Below are 14,574 nucleotides of genomic sequence, written 5' to 3' on the forward strand. Positions count from 1 at the left end.
CTGATAAGCCATAATGGAAAAGACTATTTAAAAAAAAATAATGTCTATATAACTGAATCACTTTGCTGTACAGCAGAAATTAACACAACATTGTAAATGAACTCTACTTCAATTAAAAACAAAACTAGCATAATTTCACACCGACAATAATACCCCATTGTGCAGACTAGGAGTTAGGTAGTCCAAGGTTACACAAGAAGAGAGTGGTAGAACTCCAAATTTCCCCATTAGTGTGCCCTCTTGGCTTTCTCCTCACTTTCTCTGGCTGGAGCACGCTGCTCTGGGGTGGTGGAGTCGCCAGACGGGAGGGGTCTGGGTGACCTCTAAATGACCTCAGGGAACAAAGTTCTTCTACCCCTAAATCATCTATCAGCTCAGACTTTTATAAAAGAGGGAAGCATTTTTTTCTTGTGTAAGCCCCTTAACAAGATAAAAGTTAATTTTATTCTCTGCTAAAGTAAATTTTATTCTCTACTAATAACGGTGGACATTATTCTGTGCCAACGTCCTAATCAAACACTTTCTAAACAAAGGAATAATGTAGTTCATAGAAAACACTAGGTTACAGATTTAATCTGTAAGCATAAATGAAATATTATTAGGCTTCATCAACTTTGTACATAGAGGGAAAAATACCTGTCTATTCTCAGTGCTACTTTTTCCTTTCTCTTTGGGGTGTCTCTATATGTTGAACATCCAAATAATTTGTGATGATAAATAGTACATGTTAATGAGTATTTTGGTATAATACATACTATTGGGGATGGCACCATGAGAAATCATAATTTAGTAGGAACTGTCCATTATGAGAGGTGGTATAGAGGACAGATGATGCCACTTTCAGGCAGTCATAGTCACTACTGAAGTGGCAGAGGTTGTGTGCTGCCCTAGGGCGGGGCCGGTACCTCCTGTCATCACAGCCGGACTCAGAACGGTTGGGGTGTTGACAAATTATATGATGCTGTTGCTGCTGCATCCTCACAGCGCGACCCAGGCAACGTCCAGGACACTGGAACAAAAGCACAATGCAGTATAAACAACATCGTGAGCTCATGCATGCTGGGGTTCCAAAACCATGTGCTGCAGCGGCATTGCTGAGGACTAGCTACAGGGGATCAGCTGTCCCCGAGGGAAGTTAAGGAGGATGGAAGCCCAGCTCTAAGGACCAGACAGCCCTCCTTCAGAGCCAGAAGTCTCCTTTCCTCCTCTTTTCCCCCAGAAACTTAGACCACCTCTGGGCAGAAGGGGAAGGCACAGGGCCAATCTGTAATTGACCAGGCTTAGGTTCAGAAATGACTATGCTTAAAACCATAAGCCATGGGCAAGTTTGGGTTTTCCTGCTCAGAGCAAAAATGAAGGCTATGTGTTGAGGTGAGTTCAATTAGAGAAAAAAAATATTTTGACATGCAGTTCTTAAGTTTTTCTGTACTCATAACATCTATTAATTTTTCTTGTAATTTGTTTTATGCTTGAAAAGGTCTTTCCCGTCCTGATAGTTCTAGTCCAGTTTAATTACTTTTACACTGAGCACTTTAATCAAGTCAGAACTTATTCTGATGTATGCTGTGAGTTTCGTCTTTCATTTTACTTGTTTTTCTTACATTAGTTGACCAATTTCCCTCATACAATCTTTTTTTTCCTAACAACATTATTCTGATATAATTCACATACTGTACAAGTTTAACGTATACAATTTAATGGTTTTTAGAGTTGTGCAACCATCACCACAATCAATTTTAAGACTTTATCACCGTCCCCAAAAGAAACCCTGTACCCTTTAGCATCTACTCCCAGTTCCTCCCATGGCCTCTCCCCCTCAGGCCTAGACAACTGTTCAGCTACTTTTTTCTCTAAAGATTTACCTATTGTAGACACTTCATATAAATAGAGTCATACAATATGTGGTCTTTTGTGTCTGCCTTCCCTCCCTTACCATAATGTCTTTAAGGTTCATCACCTTGTAATACATATTAGTACTTTATTCTTTTCAATGGTCAGATGATATTCCATTGTACAAATACACCACATTTATCTATCTGTCCGTTATTTCCAATTTTTGGAGTTTTATTATGGGTTTGATATGAGTTATTCCCAGTTTTTGGTTCTTATAAATAATGCTGCTGAGTTATTCCCAGTTTTTGGTTCTTATAAATAATGCTGCTATAAACATTCATGTACAAGTTTTTGTGTGAACCTGTTTTCGTTTCTCTTCGGTACATACCTAAGAGTAGAATTACTGGGTCATATGGTAACCCATACATTTAACGTTTTGAAGAACTGTCAGACTGTTTTCCAAAGTGGCTAGACCATTTTACATTCCCGCTTGCAAAGTATTAAGGTTCCAATTTCTCCATGTCCTCATCAACACTTACTACTATCACTCTTTGTGATTAACATTTCCCTAATGAGTAATGATGCTAAGTATCTTTTCCTGTTCTTATTGGCCATTTGTAAGTCTTTATTGGAGAAATGTCTATTCAGATCCTTTTCAATATTTTAATTAGTTTATTTGTGTTTTTATTATTGAGTTTGAGTGTTCTTTATATATTTTACAAACAAGTTCCCTTTCATATATATGATTTTTTTAAACATTTTTATTGGAGTACAGTGGCTTTACAATGGTGCGTTGTTTTCTGCTTTATAACTAAGTGAATCAGTTATACATATACATATGTCCCCATATCTCTTCCCTCTTGCATATCCCTCCCTCCCACCCTCCCTATCCCACCGCTCTAGGTGGTCACAAAGCACTGAGCTGATCTCCCTGTGCTATGCAGCTGCTTCCCACTAGCTATCTATTTTACGTTTGGTAGTGTATATATGTCCATGCCACTCTCTTTGTCCCAGCTTACCCTTCCCCCTCCCCATATCCTCAAGTCCATTCTCTAGTAGGTCTGCATCTTTATTCCCATCTTGCCCCTAGGTTCTTCTGACCATTTTCTTTATTCCTTTATTTTTTTTGGATTCCATATATATGTGTTAGCATACAGTATCTGTTTTTCTCTTTCTGACTTACTTCACTCTGTATGACAGTCTCTAGGTCCATCCACCTCACTACAAATAACTCAGTTCTGCTCCTTTTTATGACTGAGTAATATTCCATTCTATATATGTTCCACATCTTCTTTATCCATTCATCTGTTGATGGACACTTAGGTTGCTTCCATGTCCTGGCTATTGTAAATAGAGCTGCATTGAGCATTTTGGTACATGACTCTTTTTGAATTATGGTTTTCTCAGGGTATATGCCCAGTCGTGGGATTACTGGGTCGTATTGTAGTTCTATTTTTAGTTTTTTAAGGAACGTCCATACTGTTCTCCACAGTGACTGTATCATTTTACATTCCCACCAACAGTGCAAGATGGTTCCCTTTTCCCCACACCCTATCCAGCATTTATTGTTTGTAGATTTTTTGATGATGGCCATTCTGACTAGTGTGAGATAATATCTCATTGTAGTTTTGATTTGCATTTCTGTAATGATTAATGGTGCTGAGCATTCTTTCATGTGTCTGTTGGCAATCTGTATATCTTCTTTGGAGAAATGTCTATTTAGGTCTTCTGCCCATTTTTGGATTGGGTTGTTTGTTTTTTTGATGTTGAGCTGCATGAGTTGCTTATATGTTTTGGAGATTAATCCTTTGTCAGTTGCTTCATTTGCAAATATTTTCTCCCATTCTGAGGGTTGTCTTTTCATCTTGTTTATGGTTTCCTTTGCTGTGCAAAATCTTTTAAGTTTCATTAGGTCCCATTTGTTTATTTTTGTTTTTATTTCCATTTCTCTAGGAGGAGGGTCAAAACGGATCTTGCTGTGATTTATGTCATAGAGTGTTCTGCCTATGTTTTCCTCTAAGAGTTTGATGGTGTCTGGCCTTACATTTAGGTCTTTAATCCATTTTGAGTTTATTTTTGTGTAGGGTGTTAGGACTGTTCTAATCATATGGTTTTTCTCCTTCAATTTGTTAATATGGTGTATCACGTTGATTGATTTGCGTATATTGAAGAATCCTTGCATTCCTGGAATAAACCCCACTTCATCATAGTACATGATCCTTTCAATGCGCTGTTGGATTCTGTTTGCTAGTATTTTGTTGAGGATTTTTGTATCTATGTTCATCAGTGATATTGGCCTGTAGTTTTCTTTCTTTGTGACATCTTTGTCTGGCTTTGGTATCAGAGTGATGTTGGCCTTGTAGAATGAGTTTGGGAGTGTTCCTCCCTCTGCTATATTTTGGAAGAGTTGGAGAAGGATAGGTGTTAGCTCTTCTCTAAATGTTTGATAGAATTCGCCTGTGAAGCCATCTGGTCCTGGGCTTTTGTTTGTTGGAAGATTTTTTATCACAGTTTCAATTTCAGTGCTTGTGATTGGTCTGTTCATATTTTCTATTTCTTCCTGGTTTAGTCTCAGAAGGTTGTGCATTTCTAAGAATTTGTCCATTTCTTCCAGGTTGTCCATTTTATTGGCATGTAGTTGCTGGTAGTAATCTCTCATGATCCTTTGTATTTCTGCAGTGTCAGTTATTTATCCTTTTTCATTTCTGATTCTATTGATTTGAGTCTTCTCCCTTTTTTTTCTTGATAAGTCTGGCTAATGGTTTATCAATTTTGTTTCTTCTCAAAGAACCAGCTTTTAGTTTTATTGATCTTTGCTATCGTTTCCTTCATTTCTGTTTCATTTATTTCTGATCTGATCTTTAAGATTTCTTTCCTTCTGCTAACTTTTGGGGGTTTTTTGTTCTTCTTTCTCTAATTGCTTTAGGTGTAAGGTTAGGTGGTTTATTTGAAATGTTTCTTGTTTCGTAAGGTAGGCTTGTATAGCTATAAACTTCCCTCTTAGAACTGCTTTTGCTGCATCCCATAGGTTTTGGGTCATTGTGTTTTCATTGTCATTTGTTTCTAGGTATTTTTTGATTTCCTCTTTGATTTCTTCAGTGCTCTCTTGGTTATTAAGTAGTGTGTTGTTTAGCCTCCATGTGTTTGTATTCCTTACAGATTTTTTCCTGTAATTGATATCTAGTCTCATAACGTTGTGGTCGGAAAAGAGACTGGATACAATTTCAATTTTCTTAAATTTTCCAAGGCTTGATTTGTGACCCAAGATATGATCTATCCTGGAGAATGTTCCATGAGCACCCGAGGAAAATGTGTATTCTGTTGTTTTTGGATGGAATGTCCTATAAATATCAATTAAGTCCATCTTGTTTAATGTATCATTTAAAGCTTCTGTTCCTTATTTATTTTTGTTTTGGCTGATATGTCCATTGGTGAAAGTGGGGTGTTAATGTCCCCTACTATGATTGTGTTACTGTCGATTTCCCCCTTTATGACTGTTAGTATTTGCCTTATGTATTGAGGTGCTCCTATGTTGGGGGCATAAATATTTACAATTGTTATATCATCTTCTTGGATTGATCCCTTGATCATTATGTAGTGTCCTTCTTTGTCTCTTGTAATAGTCTTTGTTTTAAAGTCTATTTTGTCTGATATGAGAATTGCTACTCCAGCTTTCTTTTGATTTCCATTTGCATGGAATATCTTTTTCCATCCCCTCACTTTCAGTCTGTATGTGTCCCTAGGTCTGAAGTGGGTCTCTTGTAGACAGCATATACATACAGGTCTTGTTTTTGTATCCGTTCAGCCAGTCTCTGTCTTTTGGTTGGAGGATTTAATCCATTTACATTTAAGGTAATTATCAATATTTATGTTCCTATTACCATTTTCGTAATTGTTTTGGGTTTATTATTGTAGGTCTTTTCCTTCTCTTGTGTTTCTTGCCTAGAGAAGTTCCTTTAGCGTTTGTTGTAAAGCTGGATTGGTGGTGCTGAATTCGCTTAGCTTTTGCTTGTCTCTAAAGCTTTTAATTTCTCCGTCAAATCTGAATGAGATCCTTGCTGGGTAGAGTAATCTTGGTTTTAGGTTTTTCCCTTTCATCACTTTAAGTATGTCCTGCCACTCCCTCTGGATTGCAGAGTTTCTGCTGAAAGATCAGCTGTTAGCCTTATGGGGATTCCCTTATGTGTTATTTTTTGTTTTTCCCGTGCTGCTTTTAATATTTGTTCTTTGTATTTAATTTTTGATAGTTTGATTAATATGTGTCTTGGCATGTTTCTCCTTGGATTTATCCTGTATGGGACTCTCTGTGCTCTCTGGACTTGATTAACTATTTCCTTTCCCATATTAGGGAAGTTTTCAACTATAATCCCTTCAAATATTTTCTCAGTCCCTTTCTTTTTCTCTTCTTCTTCTGGGACCCCTATAATTCGAATGTTGGTGCCTTTAATGCTGTCCCAGAGGTCTCTGAGACTGTCCTCAATTCTTTTCATTCTTGTTTCTTTATTCTGCTCTTCAGTAGTTATTTCCACTATTTTATCTTCCAGGTCACTTATCCGTTCTTCTGCCTCAGTTATTCTGCTACTGATCCCCTCTAGAGAATTTTTTATTTCATTTATTGGGTTGTTCATCACTGTTTGTTTGCTCTTTAGTTCTTCTAGGTCCTTGCTAAACGTTTCATGTATTTTCTCCATTCTATTTACAAGATTTTGGATCATCTTTACTATCATTATTCTGAATTCTTTTTCAGGTAGACTGCCTATTTCCTCTTTATTTGTTAGGTCTGGTGGGTTTTTGCCTTGCTCCTTCATCTGCTGTGTGTTTCTCTGTCTTCTCATTTTGCTTAACTTACTATGCTTGGGGTCTCCTTTTCACAGACTGCAGGTTCGTAGTTCCCGTTGTTTTTGGTGTCTCTCCCCAGTGGCTACAGTTGGTTCCATGGGTTGTGTAGGCTTCCTGGTGGAGGGGACTAATGCCTGTGTTCTGGTGGATGAGGCTGGATCTTGTCTTTCTGGTGGGCACATCCATGTCTGGTGCTGTGTTTTGGGGTGTTTGTGGCCTTATTATGATTTTAGGCAGCCTCTGTGCTAATGGATGGGGTTGTGTTACTGTATTGCTAGTTGTTCGGTATAGGGTGTCCTGCACTGTAGCTTGCTGGTCGTTGAGTGGAGCTGGGTCTTGGCATTGAGATGGAGATCTTTGGGAGATTTTTGCCATTTGATATTATGTGGAGCTGGGAGGTCTCTTGTGGACTAGTGCCCTGAACTGGCTCTCCCTTCTCAGTGGCGTAGCCCTGACGCCTGGCTGGAGCACCAAGAGCCTGTGCTCCACACGGCTCAGGATAAAATGGAGAAAAAAAAGAAAGAAGAAGATAAAATAAAATAATGTAAAATAAACTAAAGTTATTAATATAAAAAATAATTATTAAGAAAAAACATTTTTTACGTGGAAAAAAAAAAAAGGACAGGGCCTCCCTGGTGGCGCACTGGTTGAGAGTCCGCCTACCGATGCAGGGGATACGGGTTCATGCCCCGGTTCGGGAGGATCCCATATGCCGCGGAGCGGCTGGGCCCGTGAGCCATGGCCGCTGAGCCTGCGCATCCGGAGCCTGTGCTCCGCAACGGGAGAGGCCACAACAGTGAGAGGCCCGCGTACCGCAAAAAAAAAAAAAGGACAGACAGAACCCTAGGACAAATGGTAAAAGCAAAGCTATACAGACAAAATCACACAGAGAAGCATACACATATACACTCACTAAAAGAGAAAAAGGGATAATATATATATATGTAGTTGCTCCCAAAGTCCACCTCCTCAATTTGGGATGATTTGTTTTCTATTCAGGTATTCCACAGATGCAGGGTACATCAGGTTGATTGTGCAGATTTAATCCTCAGCTCCTGAGGCTGCTGGGAGAAATTTCCCTTTCTCTCCTTTGTTTGCACAGCTCCTGGGATTCCGCTTTGGATTTGGCCCCGCCTCTGCGTGTAGGTGACCGATGGGCATCTATTCTTCACTCAGACAGAATAGGGTTAAAGGAGCTGCTGATTCAGGGGCTCTGGCTCACTCAGGCTGGGGGGAGGGAGGAGTATGGATGCGAGGCAAGCCTGTGGTGGCAGAGGCCAGCGTGATGTTGCACTAGCCTGAAGTGTGCCGTGCGTTCTCCCGGGGAAGTTGTCCCTGGATCACAGGACCTTGGCAATGGCGGGCTGCACAGGATCCCGGGAGGGGAAGTGTGGGTAGTGACCTGTGCTTGCTCACAGGTTTCTTGGTGGCGGCAGCAGCATCCTTAGCGTCTCATGCCCATCTCTGGGGTCTGCGCTGATAGCCGCGGCTCACACCCGTCTCTGTAGCTCATTTAACTGGCGCTCATAATCCCCTCTCCTCGCGCACCAGGAAACAAAGAGGCAAGAGAAAGTCTCGAGTCTTCGGCAGGTCCAGACTTTTCCCCGGACTCCCTCCCAGCTAGCTGTGGTGCACTAGCCCCTTCAGCCTATGTTCACACAGCCAACCACAGTGCTCTCCCCGGGATTCGACCTCCAAAGCCTGAGCCTCAGCTCCCAACCCCAACCCGCCCCGGCAGGTGAGCAGACAAGCCTTTCGGGCTGGTGAGTGCTGGTTGGCACTGATCCTCTGTGCGGGTCTCTCTGCTTTGCCCTCGGCACCCCTGTTGCTGCACTCTCCTCCGTGGCTCCGAAGCTCCCCCCTCTGCCACCTGCAGTCTCCGTCCGCCAAGGGGCCTCCTAGTATGTAGAAACCTTTCCTCCTTCACAGCTCCCTCTCACTGGTGCAGGTCCCGTCCCTATTCTTTTGTCTCTGTTTTTTCTTTTTTCTTTTGCCCTACCCATGTACGTGGGGAGTTTCTTGCCTTTTGGGAGGTCTGAGGCCTTCTGCCAGTGTTTAGTAGGTGCTCGGTAGGTGTTGTTTCACACGTAGATGTATTTCTGATATATCTGTGGGGAGGAAGGTGATCTCCACGTCTTACTCTTCCACCACCTTGAAGCTCCTCTTCATATATATGATTTTTAAATATTTTCTCCCATTCTGTGGGCTGTCCACTTTCTTGATCATGTCCTTCGTAGCAAAAAAAAGTTTTTAATTTTGATGTGGTCCAATTTATTTTTGTTGTTGTTTTAGCTTATGTTTTGGTGTCATATATAAGAAACCATCTCCTAATCCAAAACATGAAGATTTATGGCTGCATTTTCTTCCAGGAGCTTTATTGTTTCAGCTCTTAAATTTAGGTCTCTGATAAATTTTGACTTAATTTTTTTGTATATGTTGTAGGCTAGGAATCCAAGTTCATTCTTTTGTATGTGGCTATTCAGCTGTCCTGCACCATTTGTTGAGGAGATTATTCTTTCCCCATTGAATGGTCTTGGCACCTTTGCAGAAAATCAGTTGACATAGATACATGGATTTATCTCCAGGCTTTCAACTCTCTTTCATCAATCTATGTGTCTATGCTATGCGAGTACCACACTCTCTTGATTATTACAGTTTTGTAGTAAGTTTTGAAACTGAGAAGTCTGAGCCCTCCAATTTTGTTCTTTTTCTAGATTGTTTTGGCTATTCTGGCTCCTTTATATTTCCATATGAATTTTGGGATCAGCTTGTCAATTTCTGCAAAGAACCTGGGATTTTGAAAGGGATTGTGTTGAATCTGTAGATCAACTTGGGGAGTGCTGTCATCTGAATAATATTAAGTCTTTTGATCCATAAATACAGGATGTCTTTTCATTTATTTAGATCTTTAATGTCTGGAAAAAAAACTTTTTGTAGTTTTATACTATTTATTTGTATTGAACTATTGTTTCCTCTATGATGAGCTGCCTTTGAAATTTAAACTCATTTTACATGGGTCTGTTTCTGTACTCTAATTATATTCCATGACTCACATCTATTCCTGGACTAATGCTGCACTATTTTACTTACAACAGCTTTGCGGCACGCTCTGACATCAGATAAGGAAAGTCTTTCTATACCTCCAGTGATTTGTTTTCCTAAAAAACTCCAGAAAGAGGTATCACACTCTGCTTTGCATCGTCCCTGCACAGAATTGGGGCTGTGCATTTTCCAGTTAGACAAGTGTGTAGCCATGTAGTAGGTGGAGTTAATCAAAACAACTAAAGGGACAAATGACCTAAGAGAGCACAATGTCTCCCAACAGCAACAACTGCTGCACTGCAGGGCAGAAATGCAGAAAGTGTCAAATACCTTCCTGCACTAACATTCCCGAACATTTTCAGAAGGGCCGAGGGGAACTTGGGATCCCTGCGGCCTGTGTTAATTACAACAGAGAGGCCCATAAAAGGATAAGAAGGTCCCATGAACCAGCCTGTGCACGGTGTGGTTAGGTCCCTGTGCAGCTGAGTTTCATGACTGTCATGCAGTAGTTGGGCTCTACTCTTCCCCTGTGCAGAGGGGCCCTGATTCATGGATTTATTTCATTTTATTTTTTTGATGTGGACCACGTTACAAGTCTTTATTGAATTTTTTACAATATTGCTTCAGTATCATGTTTTGGTTTTTTGGCCGCGAGGCTTATGGCATCTTAGTCCCTGACTAGGGATCGAACCCACACCCCTTGCACTGGAAGGCAAAGTCTTAACCACTGGACCACCAGGAAAGTCTCTTAATTTTATTTTTTTGATGCATGGCTTTCACCACAGGGAGTGGATGATTGTACTAGATGATCATACTTTCAAAACACTAGATTTGTCACCGTTACCTGGTTCCCTGGTTCAATAAGCCCTTGAACACACGGGTGAGTGGAGCAGGGTCTTCTTCCCAGAGGCCTCTCTCTGGGGGCACATGCTCTCGGAGGCATCACCTGCACAGTCCCATTGGCTCTCGTGCGCTTACAGGCCACTTGCCGACTGCGGAATCCTTCACCGCAAGACACAGAGCACTCTGACCACGTGCCCGTGAACCACCTAAGAACAAATACTCCAGGAGCGTATTAGTAAGGACGGGTAGGACAGATCCTACAGGAAGTGCCTTCCAAAGGAAAAATCGATCCTAACATGATGACTGTTTCAGGGCCCTCACACGTCTCTCTGGGAATGGGCAGCAGCACAGATAACTCCCAGCCATACGCTCAGATTTTCTTTTACTCAGAGAAGCAACAGAATCACCACGTGGAGACAACCAATACAGGGGCGGGATAGAGCCGTCTTCAAGTATGTAAGGAGCCATGACCTGTGTGGCTTCAAAGAGTAGAGCTAGGGCAAAATTAGGCGGAAACTTCAAAAAGGTGCATTTCAACTCACTGAAACCAAAGGGAAGAAAATATTGCTAAATCACCTATGTGCTCCTTGTGCTCTGAGACATTCGCATGTTTTCTAATGTAATTGTCATCTTGTTCCCATTCTTGCAATGAAGACAGCGATGTCCACAGGGTTAAATAGCTATGGTCACATAACTAACATGCCAACAAAGCTGGGACTGCTTCTAGATTTACCTGACCCTAAAGTTCATAATGATTATAGGAGACTGAACTAGGACCTGGACACCTTGGAGATACTGGGTGCGCTGTCACTCAAGATGTTCGAGCTGCCACCAGGATGCTGCAGAGTAGGGGTTCCTAACCTGAGCCCCATGGTTCTCCAAGGGAACCACGGACTTGCATGGGAAAAGGATTACATCCTCGTTGTCACTAAGCTCTAACAGCAATTGAGTATTGCCTTCAATTGTAAAAATGCAGGCCACAACGTATATTAGTAGTAGCAATACCTGTGATTTTGTTACCAATAGAAATCACAGCTGTTTTCACATGCCATGAAAATTGTGGCAGGCATCCAAAACAGCAATTACATTCATCACCATTTCAAAATCAATTGTACTAGTAGATCCTATAATTTAGTGTGTTAATAGAGAAGCAAATTTACTACTACATCACACATTTAAAACTACTTCAGTAACTGTACTTCAATATAATTAATTGGCTTCCTTTGTAATCAAGTATGTTTTATTTTTATAGATTTAAAACCCTTGTTTGAGAAGGGAGCCATAGGATTCTCTAGACTACGGAGGGATCCGTGGCACTGAAATGTGAAGGACCCCTGATGTAGAGGGATCTAGGGTTAGATGATCTCTACTGTTTCTTCTAGGTATGAAAGTGTATGACTCTGTTTTCTCTAGGAGTGGTTAAAGGCTTGAGAGACTTAATAAATAAGGATAAATTTCCCAATGTGAATTCTCACTTTGTGCGAATCAAGAATTGACATAAAGCAGATTTCTTGGATCAAGTTCCTCCTAGTTATTCTAGCATCAGTTTGCTGCTTCCTGAGGGACAGATGACTCTTGCACAAGCTCTTCCTTTGAAGGATAGGAAGAGCTCATGCCAGAGTCAAGGTGCCTACGGCACTGGAAGACAGGTCAAGGTGACTACGGTATCCACGGCTCTTCTGAGAACGTGTTCCGAGGCATCTCTTTTGTTTCACGGTGTGACCATACCTCCCACTTCTCCACCAAGGCACAGATCATGGATCCGGGGTGGGCATTTGCACAGAGCAGTGAGCTGTACAGCATTATGTACACTTCCGATTCCTCCTCAGTAAAATGAGGTTGATAATAGTGCAGGTTTGTGCTCAGTAAGTACTAGTACTGTTTGGTTTTTGTCTTCGTTTGTTTGTTTTTACTGTGAGTTTTGGCATTTTGAACTAAAATATTGCCTGCCATGTTAGTAAACAAAGGATGTTGCAGCCATCAAGCCATCACATTACGGCTGCCCTGATGGTGCACCACCCCGAGGAGACTCAGGATGAGAAAGCAAAAGACACTGGCCCCAGATAGTGGAGGTGCACATCAAAGGAATGATTTTGGTAAGCCCAGACTCTTGCATCTTCCCATACAAAGGTGCTAAATTCCTTAACTTGAGATAGCTGGTTTTCTTTAATTAACAATAATCTTTTGATGTTCCAACTACCTGGTCTTTTGTTGCAAAAACTCCTATATATCGTAGTTCCCCAATCCCCTCCTTGCCGCTTCAGAACAGTTCCTCAGCATTATCTGCGATGCTATGTCCCAAGCTTGAAGTCCTCAGAACGTCCATCGAATAAAACAGACCTCTCAAATTTTGGGTTGTGTATTATTTTCAGTCAACGGCATCATTGGTCAATTATCTGCTAGGGACTATGCTATTCAATCATTCATTCATTCTTTTAACAAATATTTTTAGAGAGTGTAATGGGGCAATCATGGTGCTGAGTGCTGGGGATAACTTGTTAAACACACCAGCTGTGGATTTGCTCTCATAGAACTGATGGTCCAGTACGTGGGCAAGACAGGCAGATTGTGGTAAGAGCTGTGCAGAAGAATGACACGGAAATAGAAAAACATATAGCACAGGGTCTGGGTTAGTTTGGGGACTAGAAGGTTTCCCTGAAAATAGATGAATAGTAATAACTAAGTGAAAAGAGAGGAAGCAGTATGTGCAAATGCCCTGAGTCAGGAGACAGAACAGTATATCGAAGTGACGAAAAAGACTATTGTGGATGGAGATCCAAAAACCAGGCTGGGAGACACAGTAATGAGGCAGAAAGGCTGCCTGAGACCCAAGCACACAGGGACTGTTTTTTTTTTTTTTTTTTTTTTGCGGTGTGCGGGCTTCTCACTGTTGTGGCCTCTACCGTTGCGGAGCACAGGCTCCGGACATGCAGGCTCAGCGGCCATGGCTCACGGGCCCAGCCGCTCCGTGGCATGTGGGATCTTCCCGGACTGGGGCACGAACCCGTGTCCCCAGCATCGGCAGGCAGACTCTCAACCACTGCGCCACCAGCGAAGCCGCGACGCAGGGACTTTTATTGTTTCACTCGCCTATTCGGTCAGGCAGGAAATAGGTACTGGGCCCTTACTATATTCAAGGCATTATTTTAGACATTGGGGGACAAAATGAACAAGATAGACCCAGTCCCTGTGCCAGGAACTTTGACCTTTGTCCTAAGAACAATGGGAAGGCATGGAAGTTTTTTTTTTTTTTTTTTTAACATCTTTATTGGAGTATAACTGCTTTACACTGCTGTGTTAGTTTCTGCTTTATAACAAAGTGAATCAGCTATACGTATACATATATCCCCATATCTCCTCCCTCTTGCGTCTCTCTCCCACACTCCATATCCCACCCCTCTTGGTGGTCACAAAGCACCGAGCTGATCTCCCTGTGCTATGCGGCTGCTTCCTACTAGATATCTGTTGTACATTTGGTAGTGTATATATGTTTTTGCCACTCTCTCAGTTCGTCCCAGCTTACCCTTCCCCCTCTTCGTGTCCTCAAATCTATTCTTTAAGTCCGCGTCTTTATTCCTGTCCTACCCATAGTTTCTTCAGATCCATTTTTTTGCTTTTTGTTTAGATTCCATATATATGTGTTAGCATATGGTATTTGTTTTTCTCTTTCTGACTTACTTCACTCTGTATGACAGACTCTAGGTCCATCCACTTCACTACAAATAACTCAATTTCGTTTCTTTCTATGGCTGAGTAATATTCCATTGTATATAGGTGCCACATCTTCTTTATCCATTCACCTGTTGATGGACACTTAGGTTGCTTCCATGTTCTGGCTATTGTAAATAGAGCTGCAATGAACATTGTGGTACAGGACTCTTTTTGAACTATGGTTTTCTCAGGGTATATGTCCTGTAGTGGGATTGCTGGGTCATATGGTAGTTCTATTGTTAGTTTTTTAAGGAACCTCCATACTGTTCTCCATAGTGGCTGTATCAATTTACATTCTCACCAACA

The 14,574-nt window shown here is 41.4% G+C and overlaps 1 protein-coding gene across 1 annotated transcript in view; it reads right to left on the bottom strand.

Moving 5' to 3' along the window:
* Positions 1-14,574, bottom strand: part of ADAMTSL3 (ADAMTS like 3) — a 367,745-nt gene that overhangs the window by 7,902 nt on the left and 345,269 nt on the right. The window contains 2 exon segments of the mRNA XM_081230123.1: positions 906-1,009; positions 10,559-10,763. Coding sequence (XP_081086249.1) covers positions 906-1,009; positions 10,559-10,763 — 309 coding nt within the window.

The sequence above is a fragment of the Mesoplodon bidens genome (assembly GCF_964165515.1).
Source record: "Mesoplodon bidens genome assembly, chromosome: 3".
Lineage (NCBI taxonomy): Eukaryota > Metazoa > Chordata > Mammalia > Artiodactyla > Ziphiidae > Mesoplodon > Mesoplodon bidens.